The sequence below is a fragment of the Callionymus lyra genome, chromosome 16 (genome assembly GCF_982586985.1).
Source record: "Callionymus lyra chromosome 16, fCalLyr1.hap1.1, whole genome shotgun sequence".
Lineage (NCBI taxonomy): Eukaryota > Metazoa > Chordata > Actinopteri > Syngnathiformes > Callionymidae > Callionymus > Callionymus lyra.
Genome location: NC_141833.1, coordinates 22287950 through 22310449, shown reverse-complemented (window position 1 = coordinate 22310449; position 22500 = coordinate 22287950). Strand labels below are relative to the sequence as shown.

General features: G+C 40.2%; 1 protein-coding gene across 4 annotated transcripts in view; it reads left to right on the top strand.

The window, feature by feature from the left end:
• lpin2 (lipin 2) overlaps window positions 1–22500 on the top strand; it is a 37390-nt gene that overhangs the window by 8713 nt on the left and 6177 nt on the right. For 3 of the 4 annotated variants that reach the window (XM_087810579.1, XM_087810580.1, XM_087810582.1), the window contains exons 3-16: window positions 2162–2257; window positions 3315–3673; window positions 3730–3837; window positions 5719–5845; window positions 5903–6260; window positions 7628–7727; window positions 7815–8002; window positions 16664–16757; window positions 16817–16886; window positions 16945–17037; window positions 17102–17178; window positions 18312–18459; window positions 19052–19200; window positions 22189–22275. In XM_087810579.1, coding sequence (XP_087666705.1) covers window positions 2162–2257; window positions 3315–3673; window positions 3730–3837; window positions 5719–5845; window positions 5903–6260; window positions 7628–7727; window positions 7815–8002; window positions 16664–16757; window positions 16817–16886; window positions 16945–17037; window positions 17102–17178; window positions 18312–18459; window positions 19052–19200; window positions 22189–22275 — 2054 coding nt within the window. The remainder of the gene's footprint in view (window positions 1–2161; window positions 2258–3314; window positions 3674–3729; window positions 3838–5718; window positions 5846–5902; window positions 6261–7627; window positions 7728–7814; window positions 8003–16663; window positions 16758–16816; window positions 16887–16944; window positions 17038–17101; window positions 17179–18311; window positions 18460–19051; window positions 19201–22188; window positions 22276–22500) is intronic. The other variant, XM_087810581.1, reaches the window with a different exon arrangement.

The following is a 22500-nucleotide window of genomic DNA, read 5'->3' as shown; positions in this document are numbered from 1 at the left end:
TAAAACAAACGCTGATTAAATTAAGAAGATAATAAAAGTTTCTTTCTCTATGTTGGACATTTTTTCGTTGATTTGATTCAAAATGACGTCGTGACTCAGCATCGATCCAGTTATTCTTAACGTTCAGCTTCTCGTCGACAATCGCAGTCGTTCCTTGGATTATCTCAAAAATATCAAAACGAAGCTTCAATCTGTGCGAGAAGAACGTGTTTAAATGTGTCCAAGACGTGATTGTTTTCACATGAAAACGTCGTCGTCGAAGGTAAACAAAAGTCGGGATCACAAGAATTCCAGGCATTTTTTTCACCCACAACGTCTGGGATTTTTCCTGGAAGCTGTGTTTCCATCAGCTCGCCATTGTTCACCGAATCAAGTTCTCCCTCCGTCTCTCTGAACTCACGTTCCTTCGCCTCCAAACCCGGACGACCTGCTCCGGGTGAAGAACCGAGCGATGGTTCGTGGGGTCGACGCCGCCTCAGCACCGAACCCTGAATGCTGATGGTCCGGAGAGGAGGAATGAATGAGCGGTTTCCATGGCAACAGCCCTACAACTTGAATGCGTGGGAAGAAGAAGAGGAAGAAGAAGAGGAAGAGGAAGAAGAGGAAGAGAACAAGCGAAGCAAAGCCAGTGTTGTGTAACCGCTTATTCATGTAACCAGAGCTCAGTCATGTGATCCTCATAAATACACACTTCAGCAAATGACTCGACAAACCTTTTCTTTTGAGGTCGAACCACGAAGCGCACAAAGTGGGAATTGAACCTTCGGCCAATAAAGAGTCTGTCGTTTAACGTCATGTCGACTCGGCGTCGTTTGCCAGGAAATAGAAAAAAGAGAAGAAAAGCAGATGAAAGTGTTGAGAGGAGGAACTTGATCGAAGAGTTGAATAATAATAGAGATGATGATGGTTTCTTATTTTCTTACATTTATTTTCCTCTTGATTTGTTGTCGTTACACTTTTTCAACCCGTTTTTCCTCTTTTTAACCAAAATGTATCTTGACTTTCTGATTTTTGAAGTCGTTACTAAGTGTTGTTAGAAAATATTATTTACTTGAATAACTTAATTTGTCCAATATACTGTAATGATTAATTTAAAATGATTTTTTATTTTTGTTAGCCTTTCTTTCCTCTCGTTTATCTTTCAGTCTGTTTTCACTCTCTCTGCTGGACTAACATCCAACATGTTTACAGTCAAACGTGATATTTTTGTAGAAGTGTAAGAAAATATTGATGAACTTTAATGTCGCAAAATTCTTTCATGATACTGTATCGATGTTCATTTATTTATTTACAATTAACAAGCAAATATTCACAGCGTTTGTTCTGCTAAAGTCAGAATCAAATCCTGTGAGATGCCTAGTGATGACTGAGGAAGAGAGGATACAGTGAGTCCAGCAGCTTTTAAAGCTGATGTTTGGACATATTTTGGTTTGAAAACAAATGAAAGTAGTTAAGACTGAGGACGAGAGGATACATTCACTATCACAACACCAGAGTCAAGTACTGGACAATACTACACATATATACTTGTTACTACACTATCACAACACCAGAGTCAAGTACTGGACAATACTAAACATGTATACTTGTTACTACACTATCACAACACCAGAGTCAAGTACTGGACAATACTACACATATATACTTGTTACTACACTATCACAACACCAAAGTCAAGTACTTGACAATACGTACACATATATACTTGTTACTACACTATCACAACACCAGAGTCAAGTACTGGACAATACTACACATATATACTTGTTAGTACACTATCACAACACCAGAGTCAAGTACTGGACAATACTACACATATATACTTGTTGCTACACTATCACAACACCAGAGTCAAGTACTGGACAATACTACAAATATTTTATTTCAGGTCCACAAATGAAGCTCTTCATGATGCAGGATCTGTCTTTGAATACAGTCGTTTCTTCGTAATTGTTTGGCGTTAAACTATCTCTGCATCAAGTTCTTCTCGCAGCAGACGACCTTGAAGCCACTAAACTCTGTGAGTCTCTGAGGCTTCTGGCCTGGAAACATGTCCCAGTTCTGAGCCTCAGAGGATCCTGGGTTTTTAAAAGGTTTCTAACTTCATTGATGGTGAGATGTTCTGATGCGTGAAGGTTAAAGGTCAACGTTTGCTCCTCAGATCGACATCGAGGTGAACGGAGAACCCGTGGAGCTGCACATGAAGCTGGGAGACAACGGAGAAGCCTTCTTCGTCCAAGAAGCTGAGCTACTGAACGTGAGTGCTTCACAAACAAACCACTGTATTTGAGGCGACACTGTGATACATTTATTATGATACGCCTCATACGTTTAATATCACTGGACAGGTTTTAATATTTACTTTAAAAATGATTTAAATTTAGATTCAAATATACAAATAATTATGACATGTTAAATAAATGTATATAATAATAATAGTAAAGTGTTGCCTTTTTTCCACCACTTTTCCTATAAAAAGAACAAAAAAAGTACTGAAAAAACCTCTATTACATTTTATTCATTTATTTGGATTTTCTATTATATTTCATTTATTTATTTGAATTTTATTTGAATATTTTATTCATTTATTTGGATTTTCTATTTATTTATTTGGATCTTTTTATTATATTTGATTCATTTATTTGATTCTTTTCATCATATTTTATTCATTTGTTTGTATTTCTTTTATATTTTAGTCATATTTGTATGTTTTTATTATATTTTATTCATGTATTTGGATTTTATATTATATTTTATTTATTTGGATTTTTGATTATATTTTATTCTTCTTTTTTTCATATGTTTTATTTATTTATTTGGATTTCTAATTATATTTTATTAATTTTTTTATTATTATATTTTATTCATTTATTTGGATATTTGTATTACATTTTATTCATTTTTTTATTTTTTAATTAATTAAAGCATCTTAATTGAAGATGACTCTGTGAATAACAAATGTCTTTCTCTTGCAAAAGGAAAGTCATTGGAAAAAGTGAAGTCTAATTTATGTCTAATGCTTCATTACTTTGAATTATGCAAATGAATGTCTAGTTGTATTCATCAGGTAAGGTAAGGTAAGGTAAAACTTTAAGGTTAATGTAAGCTTCATATGAACACAAGATTATTTCATCAATTCATCTTCAAACGGGGGAAAAGCTTCCCTAGAGATTAAAAAATTCTCCCTTAAACAGAATTAAATCCTTGTTAATGATTCTCACTTCATACTTTTCTACTCTCGTTAATAAATGATCCTCTTAATTCATCTTAATCAATCTTATGGTTTGGATGACGATGAGGTTTCCCTCGTGCAGCAGCTGGTCCCGGCACACCTGGCCACCTCCCCCATCCCCACCGACAGCCACCTCTTCTGGATCTCCGAGGTGGAGCAGAGGGCGCCCAACGTCCTGGAGGACGACCCGGTGGACCCGGAGGACCCGCCCGACCCTCCGGCGCCCACGCCGGGCACCACCAAGAAGAAGAAGCGCCGCAGGAAGAAGCACAAAGGAGACCCTCGGCGCGAGGAGCTGACCCCCCCCATGTCAGCCGCTAACGCTGCTAACGCTGCTAATGCTGCTAACGCTGCTAACGCTAACACCAGCGCCGGACAGAGCGAGGAGATCTTCGAGATGGACATGAGCTCCGACGAAGAGGTTGCGGTTCACGTCTCCAGGTAGATCTGATGACAGAAACACATGTCGAGCTGAGGCTCACGTGGATTTGTTTCAGGTCACCTTCGATCTCCACCCTCAGAGACATCGACCCCAAACTACCCTCATCACGACACAACCTCGACGGCTATGCCATGTCTGACGGAGACTGGCCGGCGAGTGCCAGGTGTGTGAAGAGTTTAGTGACGTCACCACACTTTGTATTTTAAAAGTTCAATTAGTTTAAAATGTGTTTATTTGTTTATTTATTTCCATTGTATTTTATTCATTTATTTGGAATTTTTATTGTATTTGATTCATTTATTTGTATTTTTGATAATATTTATTTATTTATCTAGATTTTATATTATATTTTATTCATTTATTTGACATTTGTATTGTATTTTATTCATTTATTCGTATTTTTAATAATATTTTATTTATCTGGATTTCTTATTTTAATTTATTCATTTATTTGTATTTCTAATTATATTTTATTCATTTATTTGTATTTTTATTAATATTTTATTCATTTATTTGTATTTCTAATTATATTTTATTTATTTATTTGGATTTTTAATAATATTTTATTCATTTAACCGGATTTCTTATTATATTTTATTCATTTCTTTGTATTTGTATTAATATTTTATTCATTTCTTTGGATTTTTTTCATTACATTTTATTCATTTATTTGGATTTTTTTATTACATTTTATTTATTTATTTGGATTTTTAATAATATTTTATTTATTTGGATTTTATATTATATTTTATTTATTTATTTGGATTTCTAATTATATTTTATTCATTTATTTGGATTTTAAATAATATTTTATTCATTTAGTATGAATTTGTATTATATTTTATTCATTTAGTAGGAATTTGTATTATATTTTATTCATTTATTTGGATTTTTTTATTACATTTTATTCATTTATTTGGATTTTTTTTATTATATTTTATTCATTTATTTATATTTCTTATTATATTTTATTCATTTATTTGGATTTTTATTATATATAATTTATTTATTAGGATTTTATATTATATTTTATTTATTTATTTGGATTTTTTTTATTACATTTGATTTATTTATTTGGGTTTTTATTATATTTTATTCATTTATTTGGATTTTTAATAATATTTTATTTATTTGGATTTTTAATAATATATCATTTATTTATTTGGATTTTATATTATATTTTATTTATTTGGATTTTTTATTATATTTTATTCATTTATTTGGATTTCTAATTATATTTTATTCATTTATTTGGATTTTTAATAATATTTTATTCATTTAACCGGATTTCTTATTATATTTTATTCATTTCTTTGTATTTGTATTAATATGTTATTCATTTCTTTGGATTTTTTTCATTACATTTTATTCATTTATTTGGATTGTTTTATTACATTTTATTTATTTATTTGGATTTTTAATAATATTTTATTTATTTGGATTTTATATTATATTTTATTTATTGATTTGGATTTCTAATTATAATTTATTCATTTATTTGGATTTTAAATAATATTTTATTCATTTAGTAGGAATGTGTATTATATTTTATTCATTTAGTAGGAATTTGTATTATATTTTATTCATTTATTTTGATTTTTTTTATTACATTTTATTCATTTATTTTGATTTTTTATTATATTTTATTCATTTATTTATATTTCTTATTATATTTTATTTATTTATTTGGATTTTTTTTATTACATTTGATTTATTTATTTGGGTTTTTATTATATTTTATTCATTTATTTGGATTTTTAATAATATTTTATTTATTTGGATTATATATTTGATTTATTTATTTGGATTTTTAATAATATATCATTTATTTATTTGGATTTTATATTATATTTTATTTATTTGGATTTTTTATTATATTTTATTCATTTATTTGCCATATCTCTATAATTTACACAGATTACCTGAGGACATCTTTACACGTGTTCAAGAATGTGGTTCAACTATCTTTAAGTGTTTCAAACTGATGTTAACATTTCTCCATCAGATGAACATGTTTTAACATATTTTAATACGTGTCTCTCAGTCACAGTCTGTCTCAGGCTTATTCTCCCAAGAGCGACTCCGAGCTGCTGCTGAAGCCGTCGGAGAGTTTGCTCCGAGCCGAGTCTCACATGCAGTGGACGTGGGGGGAGTTCCCAGAGACCACCAGGGTAAGAAGGATCCTCTGCAGGAGCTTAAAACCGAGTCTAAAACCCTGGTCTCCGCAGGTGACCAAGAAGGATCGGCCGGACCTGCTCAGGACCGTGACCATCACGCCGTCGGAGAACACGCACTTCCGCGTCATCCTCAGCACCGAAGCCATGGAGGAGGACAGCGAGGTGGAGAAGGTCTCGTCCTCCATGTGCACCATCGTCAAGCCCGAGCCTCGCACGCCCACGGGCCCGGCTGTGACCCCGGACCCGGCTGTGACCCCGGACCCGGCTGTGACCCCGGACCCGGCAGTGACCCCGGACCCGGAGGTCAGCGGCGCCGACTCTCTCAGCCCCGTCAGCGGCAGCGAGCCTGAGCCCATGACGTCCACCCCGGCCAGCAGCCTCACCTCAGACTCCCCGTCCAAGAAGAAAGGTCATTGAAGTTCCTTTATTTATTGATTTCACTAAGTTCTTCTTCTATGAAATTAAAACAGTTTATTTTAAACTCCATCTGTTAGCAAAAATAATTGAATAGGCCTCTTAATAATCTCTCTTTTAAACTTGTTTTATATATTTGTATTTTTCAATTTATATTTTATTCATTTATTTGTATTTTTATTATATTTTATTCATTTATTTGTATTTTTATTATATTTTATTCATTTATTTGTATTTCATTTTTAGATTTTAGTCATTTATTTGTATTTGTATTATATTTTATTCATGTATTTGTATTTAATTTTTAGATTTTAGTCATTTATTTTTAGATTATATTGATTTATTTGTATTTTTAATTACATTTTATTTATTTATTTGGATTTGTATTATATTTTATTCATTTATTTGTATTTAATTTTTAGATTTTAGTCATTTATTTTTAGATTATATTGATTTATTTGTATTTTTAATTACATTTTATTTATTTGTTTTTTTTTTAATTATATTTCATTCATTGATTTGTATTTTCATTATATTTTATTCATTTATTTGTATCTTTTTATTATATTTTAGTAATACATTTATATTTTCCGATATATTTTAGTCATTGTCACTCTTGGCTTATAAACATTATTGATTCGGATTTTGAAAAAAATGGATTCAAAGATTTTTCCTGGGAAAAGTTAACAATAGGATATGAATAGTTGAGTAAATATTGATGACGTTGCATCTTGATCCACAAATATTTTGAAGGATTCTTCACACCTACATGACGACAAAAAACCCACAAATAAGCCAAATATTCTCAAATTGTATATTTTAGCAACAGAAAAAACACCATAAAGCTTGTCTAATGTTGGACATCTTTAAGATGTGTATCTTCTCAAGTATAATTCACTGGTCAATGTTTGAGTCTTTGTTTCCCTTCTTTGATATAAATGCAGGCGAATAATAATAATGGTTGACGAGTGAAAATGTTGATGAAGAGATTCTTATTATATTTTTCTAATACAACTACTGGATTGTTTCTCTCACATCGTCCATCTGTTAGCAAAAATAACTCAAAATGATTGAACACATTTCAATATTTTCCCAAAAATGTTGATGTTGATGATCGATATCCATCTGGATCCACACATCTGTTGAAGGATCTGTCGCTCTCTGCAGGAGGAGCACCTTTTCTTCTCCACTCCTGCATAAAAAAATCTAGTAGTTGATTTTAGGAAAAGCAACAATTAATCATTTAAAAGTATTTTCTACTTGATAAATGTAGGTCAGTAATATTGGTAAACGAATAAAGATTCAGGTGTAAACGGGGTCTCGGCAGAGGTGTGTCTTTCTGATGGTGGTCTCTGCTCACAGGCGTCCCGAAGCGGAGCCAGCATCAGGGTCCTGAGGACATCTACCTCGACGACCTGAATGTCCTGGAGCCCGACGTGGCGGCGAGATACTTCCCCAAGAGGTCAGAATACAAACCAGTCTCTGGGTTCATTCACAACGTTTCTGTTTCGAGGCGATGACAAAACAGCTTCTTGTGACTCTTGGACAGCGAGGCTGAAGCGGCCGCCAAGCACTGGATGGACTCAGAGATCCACTCGGGTTCTCAGTCGCCGCAGTCCGTGGGCAGCGCCGCCGCCGACAGCGGCACCGAGTGTCTCTCCGACTCGGCCAGCGACCTTCCTGACGTCACGCTCTCCCTGTGCGGCGGTCTGACGGAGAACGCCGAGATATCCAAAGGTACGTGAGATGATAACAGCTGCTGGAGTCCACGTATCCTCTCGTCCTCAGTCAAGAAAGTGTTAGCAAGAATCTAGCGATGGATACAAGCTGCTGGAGTCCACTGTATCCTCTCGTCCTCAGTCAAGAAAGTGTGTTAGCAAGAATCTAGCGATGGATACAAGCTGCTGGAGCCCACTGTATCCTCTGGTCCTCAGTCAAGATAGTGTGTTAGCAAGAATCTAGCGATGGATACAAGCTGCTGGAGTCCACTGTATCCTCTCGTCCTCAGTCAAGAAAGTGTGTTAGCAAGAATCTAGCGATGGATACAAGCTGCTGGAGTCCACTGTATCCTCTCGTCCTCAGTCAAGAAAGTGTTAGCAAGAATCTAGCGATGGATACAAGCTGCTGGAGTCCACTGTATCCTCTCGTCCTCAGTCAAGAAAGTGTTAGCAAGAATCTAGCGATGGATACAAGCTGCTGGAGTCCACTGTATGCTCTCGTCCTCAGTCAAGAAAGTGTTAGCAAGAATCTAGCAATGGATACAAGCTGCTGGAGTCCACTGCATCCTCTCGTCCTCAGTCAAGAAAGTGTGTTAGCAAGAATCTAGCGATGGATACAAGCTGCTGGAGTCCACTGTATCCTCTCGTCCTCAGTCAAGAAAGTGTGTTAGCAAGAATCTAGCGATGGATACAAGCTGCTGGAGTCCACTGCATCCTCTCGTCCTCAGTCAAGAAAGTGTGTTAGCAAGAATCTAGCGATGGATACAAGCTGCTGGAGTCCACTGTATCCTCTCGTCCTCAGTCAAGAAAGTGTGTTAACAAGAATCTAGCGATGGATACAAGCTGCTGGAGTCCACTGCATCCTCTCGTCCTCAGTCAAGAAAGTGTGTTAGCAAGAATCTAGCGATGGATACAAGCTGCTGGAGTCCACTGTATCCTCTCGTCCTCAGTCAAGAAAGTGTTAGCAAGAATCTAGCGATGGATACAAGCTGCTGGAGTCCACTGTATCCTCTCGTCCTCAGTCAAGAAAGTGTTAGCAAGAATCTAGCAATGGATACAAGCTGCTGGAGTCCACTGTATCCTCTCGTCCTCAGTCAAGAAAGTGTTAGCAAGAATCTAGCGATGGATACAAGCTGCTGGAGTCCACTGTATCCTCTCGTCCTCAGTCAAGAAAGTGTGTTAGCAAGAATCTAGCGATGGATACAAGCTGCTGGAGTCCACTGCATCCTCTCGTCCTCAGTCAAGAAAGTGTGTTAGCAAGAATCTAGCGATGGATACAAGCTGCTGGAGTCCACTGTATCCTCTCGTCCTCAGTCAAGAAAGTGTGTTAACAAGAATCTAGCGATGGATACAAGCTGCTGGAGTCCACTGCATCCTCTCGTCCTCAGTCAAGAAAGTGTGTTAGCAAGAATCTAGCGATGGATACAGGCTGCTGGATTCCACTGTATCCTCTCGTCCTCAGTCAAGAAAGTGTGTTAGCAAGAATCTAGCGATGGATACAAGCTGCTGGAGTCCACTGTATCCTCTCGTCCTCAGTCAAGAAAGTGTTAGCAAGAATCTAGCGATGGATACAAGCTGCTGGAGTCCACTGTATCCTCTAGTCCTCAGTCAAGAAAGTGTGTTAGCAAGAATCTAACGATGGATACAAGCTGCTGGAGTCCACTGTATCCTCTCGTCCTCAGTCAAGAAAGTGTGTTAGCAAGAATCTAGCGATGGATACAAGCTGCTGGAGTCCACTGTATCCTCTCGTCCTCAGTCAAGAAAGTGTTAGCAAGAATCTAGCGATGGATACAAGCTGCTGGAGTCCACTGCATCCTCTCGTCCTCAGTCAAGAAAGTGTTAGCAAGAATCTAGCGATGGATACAAGCTGCTGGAGTCCACTGTATCCTATCGTCCTCAGTCAAGAAAGTGTTAGCAAGAATCTAGCGATGGATACAAGCTGCTGGAGTCCACTGCATCCTCTCGTCCTCAGTCAAGAAAGTGTTAGCAAGAATCTAGCGATGGATACAAGCTGCTGGAGTCCACTGTATCCTCTCGTCCTCAGTCAAGAAAGTGTTAGCAAGAATCTAGCGATGGATACAAGCTGCTGGAGTCCACTGTATCCTATCGTCCTCAGTCAAGAAAGTGTGTTAGCAAGAATCTAGCGATGGATACAAGCTGCTGGAGTCCACTGCATCCTCTCGTCCTCAGTCAAGGAAGTGTGTTAGCAAGAATCTAGCGATGGATACAAGCTGCTGGAGTCCACTGTATCCTCTCGTCCTCAGTCAAGAAAGTGTGTTAGCAAGAATCTAGCGATGGATACAAGCTGCTGGAGTCCACTGCATCCTCTCGTCCTCAGTCAAGAAAGTGTGTTAGCAAGAATCTAGCGATGGATACAAGCTGCTGGAGTCCACTGTATCCTCTCGTCCTCAGTCAAGAAAGTGTGTTAGCAAGAATCTTGCGATGGATACAAGCTGCTGGAGCCCACTGTATCCTCTGGTCCTCAGTCAAGATAGTGTGTTAGCAAGAATCTAGCGATGGATACAAGCTGCTGGAGTCCACTGTATCCTCTCGTCCTCAGTCAAGAAAGTGTGTTAGCAAGAATCTAGCAATGGATACAAGCTGCTGGAGTCCACTGTATCCTCTCGTCCTCAGTCAAAAAAGTGTGTTAGCAAGAATCTAGCGATGGATACAAGCTGCTGGAGTCCACTGTATCCTCTCGTCCTCAGTCAAGAAAGTGTGTTAGCAAGAATCTAGCGATGGATACAAGCTGCTGGAGTCCACTGTATCCTATCGTCCTCAGTCAAGAAAGTGTGTTAGCAAGAATCTAGCGATGGATACAAGCTGCTGGAGTCCACTGCATCCTCTCGTCCTCAGTCAAGAAAGTGTGTTAGCAAGAATCTAGCGATGGATACAAGCTGCTGGAGTCCACTGCATCCTCTCGTCCTCAGTCAAGAAAGTGTTAGCAAGAATCTAGCGATGGATACAAGCTGCTGGAGTCCACTGTATCCTCTAGTCCTCAGTCAAGAAAGTGTGTTAGCAAGAATCTAACGATGGATACAAGCTGCTGGAGTCCACTGTATCCTCTCGTCCTCAGTCAAGAAAGTGTGTTAGCAAGAATCTAGCGATGGATACAAGCTGCTGGAGTCCACTGTATCCTCTCGTCCTCAGTCAAGAAAGTGTGTTAGCAAGAATCTAGCGATGGATACAAGCTGCTGGAGTCCACTGTATCCTCTCGTCCTCAGTCAAGAAAGTGTTAGCAAGAATCTAGCGATGGATACAAGCTGCTGGAGTCCACTGTATCCTCTAGTCCTCAGTCAAGAAAGTGTGTTAGCAAGAATCTAACGATGGATACAAGCTGCTGGAGTCCACTGTATCCTCTCGTCCTCAGTCAAGAAAGTGTGTTAGCAAGAATCTAGCGATGGATACAAGCTGCTGGAGTCCACTGTATCCTCTCGTCCTCAGTCAAGAAAGTGTTAGCAAGAATCTAGCGATGGATACAAGCTGCTGGAGTCCACTGCATCCTCTCGTCCTCAGTCAAGAAAGTGTGTTAGCAAGAATCTAGCGATGGATACAAGCTGCTGGAGTCCACTGTATCCTCTCGTCCTCAGTCAAGGAAGTGTGTTAGCAAGAATCTAGCGATGGATACAAGCTGCTGGAGTCCACTGTATCCTCTCGTCCTCAGTCAAGAAAGTGTGTTAGCAAGAATCTAGCGATGGATACAAGCTGCTGGAGTCCACTGCATCCTCTCGTCCTCAGTCAAGAAAGTGTGTTAGCAAGAATCTAGCGATGGATACAAGCTGCTGGAGTCCACTGTATCCTCTCGTCCTCAGTCAAGGAAGTGTGTTAGCAAGAATCTAGCGATGGATACAAGCTGCTGGAGTCCACTGTATCCTATCGTCCTCAGTCAAGAAAGTGTGTTAGCAAGAATCTAGCGATGGATACAAGCTGCTGGAGTCCACTGCATCCTCTCGTCCTCAGTCAAGAAAGTGTGTTAGCAAGAATCTAGCGATGGATACAAGCTGCTGGAGTCCACTGTATCCTCTCGTCCTCAATCAAGGAAGTGTGTTAGCAAGAATCTAGCGATGGATACAAGCTGCTGGAGTCCACTGTATCCTCTCGTCCTCAGTCAAGAAAGTGTGTTAGCAAGAATCTAGCGATGGATACAAGCTGCTGGAGTCCACTGCATCCTCTCGTCCTCAGTCAAGAAAGTGTGTTAGCAAGAATCTAGCGATGGATACAAGCTGCTGGAGTCCACTGTATCCTCTCGTCCTCAGTCAAGAAAGTGTGTTAGCAAGAATCTAGCGATGGATACAAGCTGCTGGAGTCCACTGTATCCTCTCGTCCTCAGTCAAGAAAGTGTGTTAGCAAGAATCTAGCAATACAAGCTGCTGGAGTCCACTGTATCCTCTCGTCCTCCGTCAAGAAAGTGTGTTAGCAAGAATCTAGCGATGGATACAAGCTGCTGGAGTCCACGTATCCTCTCGTCCTCAGTCAAGAAAGTGTGTTAGCAAGAATCTAGCAATACAAGCTGCTGGAGTCCACTGTATCCTCTCGTCCTCCGTCAAGAAAGTGTGTTAGCAAGAATCTAGCGATGGATACAAGCTGCTGGAGTCCACTGTATCCTCTTGTCCTCAGTCAAGAAAGTGTGTTAGCAAGAATCTAGCAGTACAAGCTGCTGGAGTCCACTGTATCCTCTCGTCCTCCGTCAAGAAAGTGTGTTAGCAAGAATCTAGCGATGGATACAAGCTGCTGGAGTCCACGTATCCTCTCGTCCTCAGTCAAGAAAGTGTGTTAGCAAGACTCTAGCGATGGATACGAGCTGCTGGAGTCCACGTATCCTCTCGTCCTCAGTCAAGAAAGTGTGTTAGCAAGAATCTAGCGATGGATACAAGATGCTAGAGTCCACTGTATCCTCTCGTCCTCAGTCAAGAAAATGTGTTAGCAAGAATCTAGCGATGGATACAAGCTGCTGGAGTCCACTGTATCCTCTCGTCCTCAGTCAAGAAAGTGTGTTAGCAAGAATCTAGCGATGGATACAAGCTGCTGGAGTCCACTGCATCCTCTCGTCCTCAGTCAAGAAAGTGTGTTAGCAAGAATCTAGCGATGGATACAATCTGCTGGAGTCCACTGTATCCTCTCGTCCTCAGTCAAGAAAGTGTGTTAACAAGAATCTAGCGATGGATACAAGCTGCTGGAGTCCACTGCATCCTCTCGTCCTCAGTCAAGAAAGTGTGTTGGCAAGAATCTAGCGATGGATACAAGCTGCTGGAGTCCACTGCATCCTCTCGTCCTCAGTCAAGAAAGTGTGTTAGCAAGAATCTAGCGATGGATACAAGCTGCTGGAGTCCACGTATCCTCTCGTCCTCAGTCAAGAAAGTGTGTTAGCAAGAATCTAGCGATGGATACAAGCTGCTGGAGTCCACGTATCCTCTCGTCCTCAGTCAAGAAAGTGTGTTAGCAAGAATCTAGCGATGGATACAAGCTGCTGGAGTCCACGTATCCTCTCGTCCTCAGTCAAGAAAGTGTGTTAGCAAGAATCTAGCGATGGATACAAGCTGCTGGAGTCCACTGCATCCTCTTGTCCTCAGTCAAGAAAGTGTGTTAGCAAGAATCTAGCGATGGATACAAGCTGCTGGAGTCCAATGTATCCTCTCGTCCTCAGTCAAGAAAGTGTGTTAGCAAGAATCTAGCGATGGATACAAGCTGCTGGAGTCCACTGTATCCTCTTGTCCTCAGTCAAGAAAGTGTGTTAGCAAGAATCTAGCGATGGATACAAGCTGCTGGAGTCCACTGTATCCTCTCGTCCTCAGTCAAGAAAGTGTGTTAGCAAGAATCTAGCGATGGATACAAGCTGCTGGAGTCCACTGCATCCTCTTGTCCTCAGTCAAGAAAGTGTGTTAGCAAGAATCTAGCGATGGATACAAGCTGCTGGAGTCCACTGTATCCTCTCGTCCTCAGTCAAGAAAGTGTGTTAGCAAGAATCTAGTGATGGATACAAGCTGCTGGAGTCCACTGCATCCTCTCGTCCTCAGTCAAGAAAGTGTGTTAGCAAGAATCTAGCGATGGATACAAGCTGCTGGAGTCCACTGTATCCTCTCGTCCTCAGTCAAGAAAGTGTGTTAGCAAGAATCTAGCGATGGATACAAGCTGCTGGAGTCCACTGTATCCTCTCGTCCTCAGTCAAGAAAGTGTGTTAGCAAGAATCTAGTGATGGATACAAGCTGTTGGAGTCCACTGCATCCTCTCGTCCTCAGTCAAGAAAGTGTGTTAGCAAGAATCTAGCGATGGATACAAGCTGCTGGAGTCCACTGTATCCTCTCGTCCTCAGTCAAGAAAGTGTGTTAGCAAGAATCTAGCGATGGATACAAGCTGCTGGAGTCCACTGTATCCTCTCGTCCTCAGTCAAGAAAGTGTGTTAGCAAGAATCTAGCGATGGATACAAGCTGCTGGAGTCCACTGCATCCTCTCGTCCTCAGTCAAGAAATTGTGTTAGCAAGAATCTAGCGATGGATACAAGCTGCTGGAGTCCACTGCATCCTCTCATCCTCAGTCAAGAAAGTGTGTTAGCAAGAATCTAGCGATGGATACAAGCTGCTGGAGTCCACTGCATCCTCTCGTCCTCAGTCAAGAAAGTGTGTTAGCAAGAATCTAGCGATGGATACAAGCTGCTGGAGTCCACTGCATCCTCTCATCCTCAGTCAAGAAAGTGTGTTAGCAAGAATCTAGTGATGGATACAAGCTGCTGGAGTCCACTGCATCCTCTCGTCCTCAGTCAAGAAAGTGTGTTAGCAAGAATCTAGCGATGGATACAAGCTGCTGGAGTCCACTGCATCCTCTCGTCCTCAGTCAAGAAAGTGTGTTAGCAAGAATCTAGCGATGGATACAAGCTGCTGGAGTCCACTGTATCCTCTCGTCCTCAGTCAAGAAAGTGTGTTAGCAAGAATCTAGCGATGGATACAAGCTGCTGGAGTCCACTGTATCCTCTCGTCCTCAGTCAAGAAAGTGTGTTAGCAAGAATCTAGCGATGGATACAAGCTGCTGGAGTCCACTGTATCCTCTCGTCCTCAGTCAAGAAAGTGTGTTAGCAAGAATCTAGCGATGGATACAAGCTGTTGGAGTCCACTGTATCCTCTCGCCCTCAGTCAAGAAAGTGTGTTAGCAAGAATCTAGCGATGGATACAAGCTGCTGGAGTCCACTGTATCCTCTCGTCCTCAGTCAAGAAAGTGTGTTAGCAAGAATCTAGCGATGGATACAAGCTGCTGGAGTCCACTGTATCCTCTCGTCCTCAGTCAAGAAAGTGTGTTAGCAAGAATCTAGCGATGGATACAAGCTGCTGGAGTCCACTGTATCCTCTAGTCCTCAGTCAAGAAAGTGTGTTAGCAAGAATCTAACGATGGATACAAGCTGCTGGAGTCCACTGTATCCTCTCGTCCTCAGTCAAGAAAGTGTGTTAGCAAGAATCTAGCGATGGATACAAGCTGCTGGAGTCCACTGTATCCTCTCGTCCTCAGTCAAGAAAGTGTGTTAGCAAGAATCTAGCGATGGATACAAGCTGCTGGAGTCCACTGTATCCTCTAGTCCTCAGTCAAGAAATTGTGTTAGCAAGAATCTAGCGATGGATACAAGCTGCTGGAGTCCACTGTATCCTCTCGTCCTCAGTCAAGAAATTGTGTTAGCAAGAATCTAGCGATGGATACAAGCTGCTGGAGTCCACTGTATCCTCTCGTCCTCAGTCAAGAAAGTGTGTTAGCAAGAATCTAGCGATGGATACAAGCTGCTGGAGTCCACTGTATCCTCTAGTCCTCAGTCAAGAAAGTGTGTTAGCAAGAATCTAGCGATGGATACAAGCTGCTGGAGTCCACTGTATCTTCTCGTCCTCAGTCAAGAAAGTGTGTTAGCAAGAATCTATTGGGGTGTAAGAAAAAATATATTTTTTGCGGTGAAACTTCCGGCCTCTAGATGGCAGCAGTTGTTACCTCCTCCGCATCTAAAGGAAGAGTGATGACTGAGGACGAGAGGATACAGCAGCTGTTAAAGCTGATTTTTGGACATATTTTGGTTTGAAAACAAATCACTATCACAACACCAGAGTCAAGTACTGGACAATACTACACATATATACTTGTTACTACACTATCACAACATCAGAGTCAAGTACTGGACAATACTACACATATATACTTGTTACTACACTATCACAACACCAGAGTCAAGTACTGGACAATACTACACGTATATCCTTGTTACTACACTATCACAACACCAGAGTCAAGTACTGGACAATACTACACATATATACTTGTTACTACACTATCACAACATCAGAGTCAAGTACTGGACAATACTACACATATATCCTTGTTACTACACTATCACAACACCAGAGTCAAGTACTGGATAATACTACACATATATACTTGTTACTACACTATCACAACATCAGAGTCAAGTACTGGACAATACTACACATATATCCTTGTTACTACACTATCACAACACCAGAGTCAAGTACTGGACAATACTACACATATATACTTGTTACTACACTATCACAACACCAGAGTCAAGTACTGGACAATACTACACATATATACTTGTTACTACAGCATCACTATATATGTTTGTATCATGATACGTATCAACTCTTGACAACACAAACTTCAACCACTCGTCTAACGTTGAGCTTCTTCTCTCCAGAGAAGTTCATGGAACACATCATCACTTACAGCGAGTTCGCCGAGAGCCCGGCGATCATCGACAACCCCAACCTGGTGGTGAAGATCGGAAACAGGTGAGAAGATACATGGAGTGACTCACGTCTGAGTGTCTCACCTCTGCTCCTCCTGCCAGATATTACAACTGGACGCTGGCAGCTCCTCTGATCCTGAGTCTCCAGGCGTTCCAGAAGAACCTACCAAAGGTGAGTGGTCCTTAAAGTCTGTGACGACGGCTCGGCTGACGCTCTCCTCCTGTCCAAGGCCACCGAGGAAGCCTGGGTGAAGGAGAAGATGCCAAAGAAGTCGGCGAGGTGGTGGTTCTGGAGGAAAAGAGCCGACAGCACCATCAAACAGGTGAGAAGACACGAGGTCGTATGTGACGCGACGACCTCCGTTCATCTCTTTTATCTCCGTCCAGTCGGAGACGAAGATGGAGACGAAGGAGGAAACTCACCTGGAGGAGGAAGGACAGTCCATCGCTCACGAGAAGATGCTGTGAGTGAACGATTCCACGTCTAAAGCAATCTCGAAACATCTCAAACGCGACCTCGAGTCTGGAGCTGTGTCTCAAATCGCATTCTTCTCTTAGTACACTAGAAGTTAGTATCATCAGGATAGTGTACGTACTAACTAGTAACTAATCCTCCACAGATAGTATGTCTCAAATCGCAGTCTTCTCTTAGTACACTAGAAGTTAGTATGCATCAGGATAGTGTACGTACTAACTAGTAACTAATCCTCCACAGATAGTATGTCTCAAATCGCAGTCTTCTCTTAGTATACTAGAAGTTAGTATCATCAGGATAGTGTACGTACTAACTAGGAACTAATCCTCCACAGATAGTATGTCTCAAATCAAACTCTGCTGCTACACACTAACAGGAAATGATGCGACAACTTCTTCTTCTTCTTATTAACTTCTATTTAACAATGGTTGCAACCAGCTGTAGGAACACTAGCGCCACCTATATATATGATGTAACTTCCGTTTACAACATCACTAAGATGGAGTTGTTTAGTGTAGAAAGTGTCCATCGATCCATACTCAGTTTTGTGTGAGTTTTAGTGACAATTTAGTGTGTATGGAGCACTACATTTACATACTAAGAATTGAGACGCTCTTACGCACTAAAAATACTAACTTTGAGTACGCAAGTATGCGATTTTAGACACAGCATAGTCTTACTTCCGTGGATCTACTGAGCTAAGTCAGCGCCGGCAAGACGCGTCGTCATAGCAACCGAGTCTAACAAGCTGCGCCGCACAGTTCACAGACGGACGGAGACGTAAACAACAACAAGACATAGAAGTACAAACTGACAACTTTACAGAACGTGACACTGATTGGTCGAAGTGCGCATTTAAAAATGATTGATTTACACAATAAAAAAAATTATCACATGTTTTCGATATGTATATCTCACGTGTCAATATTGCGATATCAATATTCTTTGGATATATCGTGCAGCCTTATTCCCGACTAATGCTCTTTAACAATGAATATTTGACTTGAAATGTATCAACTCGCTCTATATTTGCTCAAGCTTGTGATTTAATTATTTTCTAGTTTGTGTCTATTGTTGTGTGTTTGTCACGACAGAAACATGATAATTGTGTCCTTCTTAAAGAGCTAAAAGCGGAGACTCGTCCAGCGACGAGGAGTCCAAGGAGTTGAGCGCCGCCTCCTGCCAGGACCGGCTCCAGGCGGGCGACGCCCCTCAGCATCCCGGGGCGCACACCTACAGGAAGTCCCTTCGCCTGTCCTCGGATCAGATCGTAAGCGTCTCTCCAGTAGATCCAACGACTCCTGTGGCTCTCGCTTTGTGTTGTCGGTCCATTTAAATGACGTTCATGACAGTCGTTCATCAGGCCAGAGCTCCCTCTAGTGGTTGAATCAGAATCAGAATCCTTTATTGTCCCGCGAGGGGAAATTCGGTTTAACAACAGCAATATGCCAAAAAATAAAACACCAAAAAAGAAAAGAAAAAGTCTAAATAGAATAGAAAATAAATCTGCACTATATTATATAATAAAAAAAATAACAAGAAAGGTGCAGTTAAATAATTATCTTGGTGTGTTCTTGTTGTGGAGTCTGATGGCAGCAGGGAGGAAGGACCTGCGGTACCTCTCCCTCACACACCTGGGATGGAGCATTCTATCACTGATGGAGCTCCTCAATGCCCTCAGTGTGTGCTGGAGAGGGTGAGATAAGTTCTTCCTCATGGAGGCCAGCTTGCTCTGTATCCTCCCCCCAGACACTTCCTCCACAGGATCCAGGGGGCGCCCTAGGACGTAACCGGCCTTCTTAATAAGGCTGTCCAGTTTAGCCCTATCCTTTGCAAAAGTTGAAAAGTTGTTGTCTCACCAGGCCAGTCTCAAGCTGAAGGAGGGTCCGAACGACGTGACCTTCAGCATCACCACTCAGTACCAGGGCACCTGCCGCTGCGAGGGAACCATCTACCTGTGGAACTGGGACGACAAGGTCATCATCTCCGACATCGACGGCACCATCACCAAGTAGGTCGCGCACGATGATTGATCGGCTGGTGATTGATCGTTTATTGTTTCGAAAGAATCTATTCATGTCCTCTATAATATTTTAAAATACAAAATATATAGTATATATATATAAATATTTAATGTAAATTTTATTTGAGCAAATAACAGACGTGTTGAGATCAAGATCTTTCTCAAGGCGACGTGGATGAGAAGAAAGGCATCATGGGTGATTAAAAAAAGAACCAAACCTTATATCGATGACAATCTTAAGTCTGAAGCAAAAGTGTAGAAAAGTACTTTTTTAATTTGGAAAACTTGACACACATTGTGTGAAATGTAGTGTCGTTTTTTAAAGTGCTTCTCAAACATGTCTGGATATGTTTAAGTGCTTTATTAACACTTGAACGTCATCTTTATTTTAAATATAGACATAAAAGCTAAAGTAAAAGACTATTCACACAAAAAACATTTTGTTTTTTAATTACTTCATATCAATATTTAGCAATATTTATTATTATTATACCTATTTTAATTCAAACATATCATTTTATGGTTCTTAATCCCAATAAAGTGCAATAAAACTTCCGGCCTCTAGATGGAAGCATTTGTTACGTCCTCAGCAGCTAGAGGAAGAATGATGACTGAGGACGAGAGGATACAGTGAGTCAAGCAGCTTTTAAAGCTGATGTTTGGACATATTTTGGTTTTTAAAACAAATGAAAACACTTACGACTGAGGACGAGAGGATACAGTGAGTCAAGCAGCTTTTAAAGCTGATGTTTGGACATATTTTGGTTTTTAAAACAAATGAAAACACTTATGACTGAGGACGAGAGGATACAGTGAGTCAAGCAGCTTTTAAAGCTGATGTTTGGACATATTTTGGTTTTTAAAACAAATGAAAACACTTATGACTGAGGACGAGAGGATACAGTGAGTCAAGCAGCTTTTAAAGCTGATGTTTGGACATATTTTGGTTTTTAAAACAAATGAAAGGACTTATGACTGAGGACGAGAGGATACAGTGAGTCAAGCAGCTTTTAAAGCTGATGTTTGGACATATTTTGTTTTTTAAAACAAATGAAAGGACTTATGACTGAGGACGAGAGGATACAGCGAGTCCAGCAGCTTTTAAAGCTGATGTTTGGACATATTTTGTTTTTTAAAACAAATGAAAACACTTATGACTGAGGACAAGAGGATACAGTGAGTCAAGCAGCTTTTAAAGCTGATGTTTGGACATATTTTGTTTTCAAAACAAATGAAAGGACTTATGACTGAGGACGAGAGGATACAGTGAGTCCAGAAGCTTTTAAAGCTGATGTTTGGAGATATTTTGGTTTTTAAAACAAATGAAAACACTTATGACTGAGGACGAGAGGATACAGTGAGTCCAGCAGCTTTTAAAGCTGATGTTTGGACATATTTTGGTTTGAAAACAAATGAAAGGACTTATGACTGAGGACGAGAGGATGCAGTGAGTCAAGCACCTTTTAAAGCTGATGTTTGGACATATTTTGGTTTTTAAAACAAATGAAAGGACTTATGACTGAGGACGAGAGGATACAGCGAGTCCAGCAGCTTTTAAAGCTGATGTTTGGATTTTGTCAAGTACTCGGCAATACTACACATATATCCTTGTTACTACATTATCATTATATATCTCTATATATCGTTTCCTTGTACTGTGATACGTATCCACACACTCTTGATCAATGTCTTCTAAATCACTGTAACTGGTTCAGATGACATAAAGGAAGACGGTGAAGTTCAAACTCTTTTCTTCTCCAGACATCTTTGATTCTGTTCAAGTGCGTCAGCAGCAAATTGTTCATTTACTGAGAGACGAAGCCACTGATGGTACGAGCTCAGTAATCGCAGTACGAGATTATTTTCACTGTGTAATGTGACGACTGAAGAAAAGTGGTTTGTTGAGTAGTTTTTGTGAATGTTGTCACACAGTAAGTCTGAAGTGATTTGAAAGGAGCAACAATATCTGAAGAAAATGGAAGGAAACGTTTAAAACGAGAAATCTTAATTTAGCAAAGCAAGCTCAACAATAACAAATATTCGCACCGTTTTTCGTTCTGAGGACGAGAGGATACAGTGGACTCTAGTAGCTTTTTAAATGGTCTCAAGCCCCGCCCACAGAAAACACTTTGTTTTTCTGTAGATTAAATCTTGTTGACCACACCCACTCTGCTGTGATTGGTCAAGCATGGAGGTTTGTCACTGTGCGTCATCAATGGTCTCCACCTCCAAGGGACTCGTTGTATAAAAAAAGCGTGATAACAGCGGGAGGAGGAGTGAAGCCATTATTACGTCATAATGGACTCTCGTAACCTCTCGTTTGTCCAGATTTCAGAGCAACTTTATAAAGCAATACGTTTAAAACATGGTCATGATGAGAAGTTACTGTGTCTTGGAGAGAAAGACTTTAACAAACTCAACTTGTCTCACAAATACTTTCTTCTTTTCTTAATTCCCCAATACTAGAGTGACATTGACTCCACACTCCCTTGTTTTATTTCATTTTCATTATGTGTCGTTTTTTGTTTGTCTTTTCCCGCTTTGAAAACGATGGGAACATTTTAACAAATCTGTATTTTTGTGACCTGATGTTTGTACGACTGCTTCGTTTATGTCAAATAACAACTTAACTGTATATAATTAATAACATAATATCGATCCAAACATGTCCCTCGTTGTCTTTGAACGCAGCTTGATCCTGACTTTACCAACATTGTTGCTTCAAAGTGTGTCTGTTATACAAATATTTAGATTTGTCTTAATTATAAACATGTCTCTTCCTGTGAGTTTGTTCCTAAAGTTCTCGTGACTCACTGGTTACTCACGGCCAGTGAGGACCACAGCAGACCTGACGAGAACATCTGGTGTCTCTCACTGAGCTTCTCATCAGTGCCGGAGCGTGTTCTTCATGATGTGCTCAAGGTCATTCCCGTGACCTTCTCTGAACACGGTCTAACATCTACTGGACTCTTGCAGGTCCGACGTGTTCGGGCAGATCCTGCCTCAGCTCGGCAAAGACTGGACCCACCAGGGCATCGCGAAGCTCTACCACTCCGTGGCTGAGTGAGTACACGACAAATGATGTGTTTATTTACTGGAGAACCATCTTAAACTAGTGAACATGAGCGAAATACAAACTTTACATGTTTTTATTTGAAGGTGGATGAATATAATGATGACATTAAACTGGTCTTTGGTGAAAATGAAGGTTAAGAACCATGAGTTATAGACACAGTGTTCAGTCCATTTCTGCTTCCATTTTTAGACGTAATGGAAGAAAAAAAAACT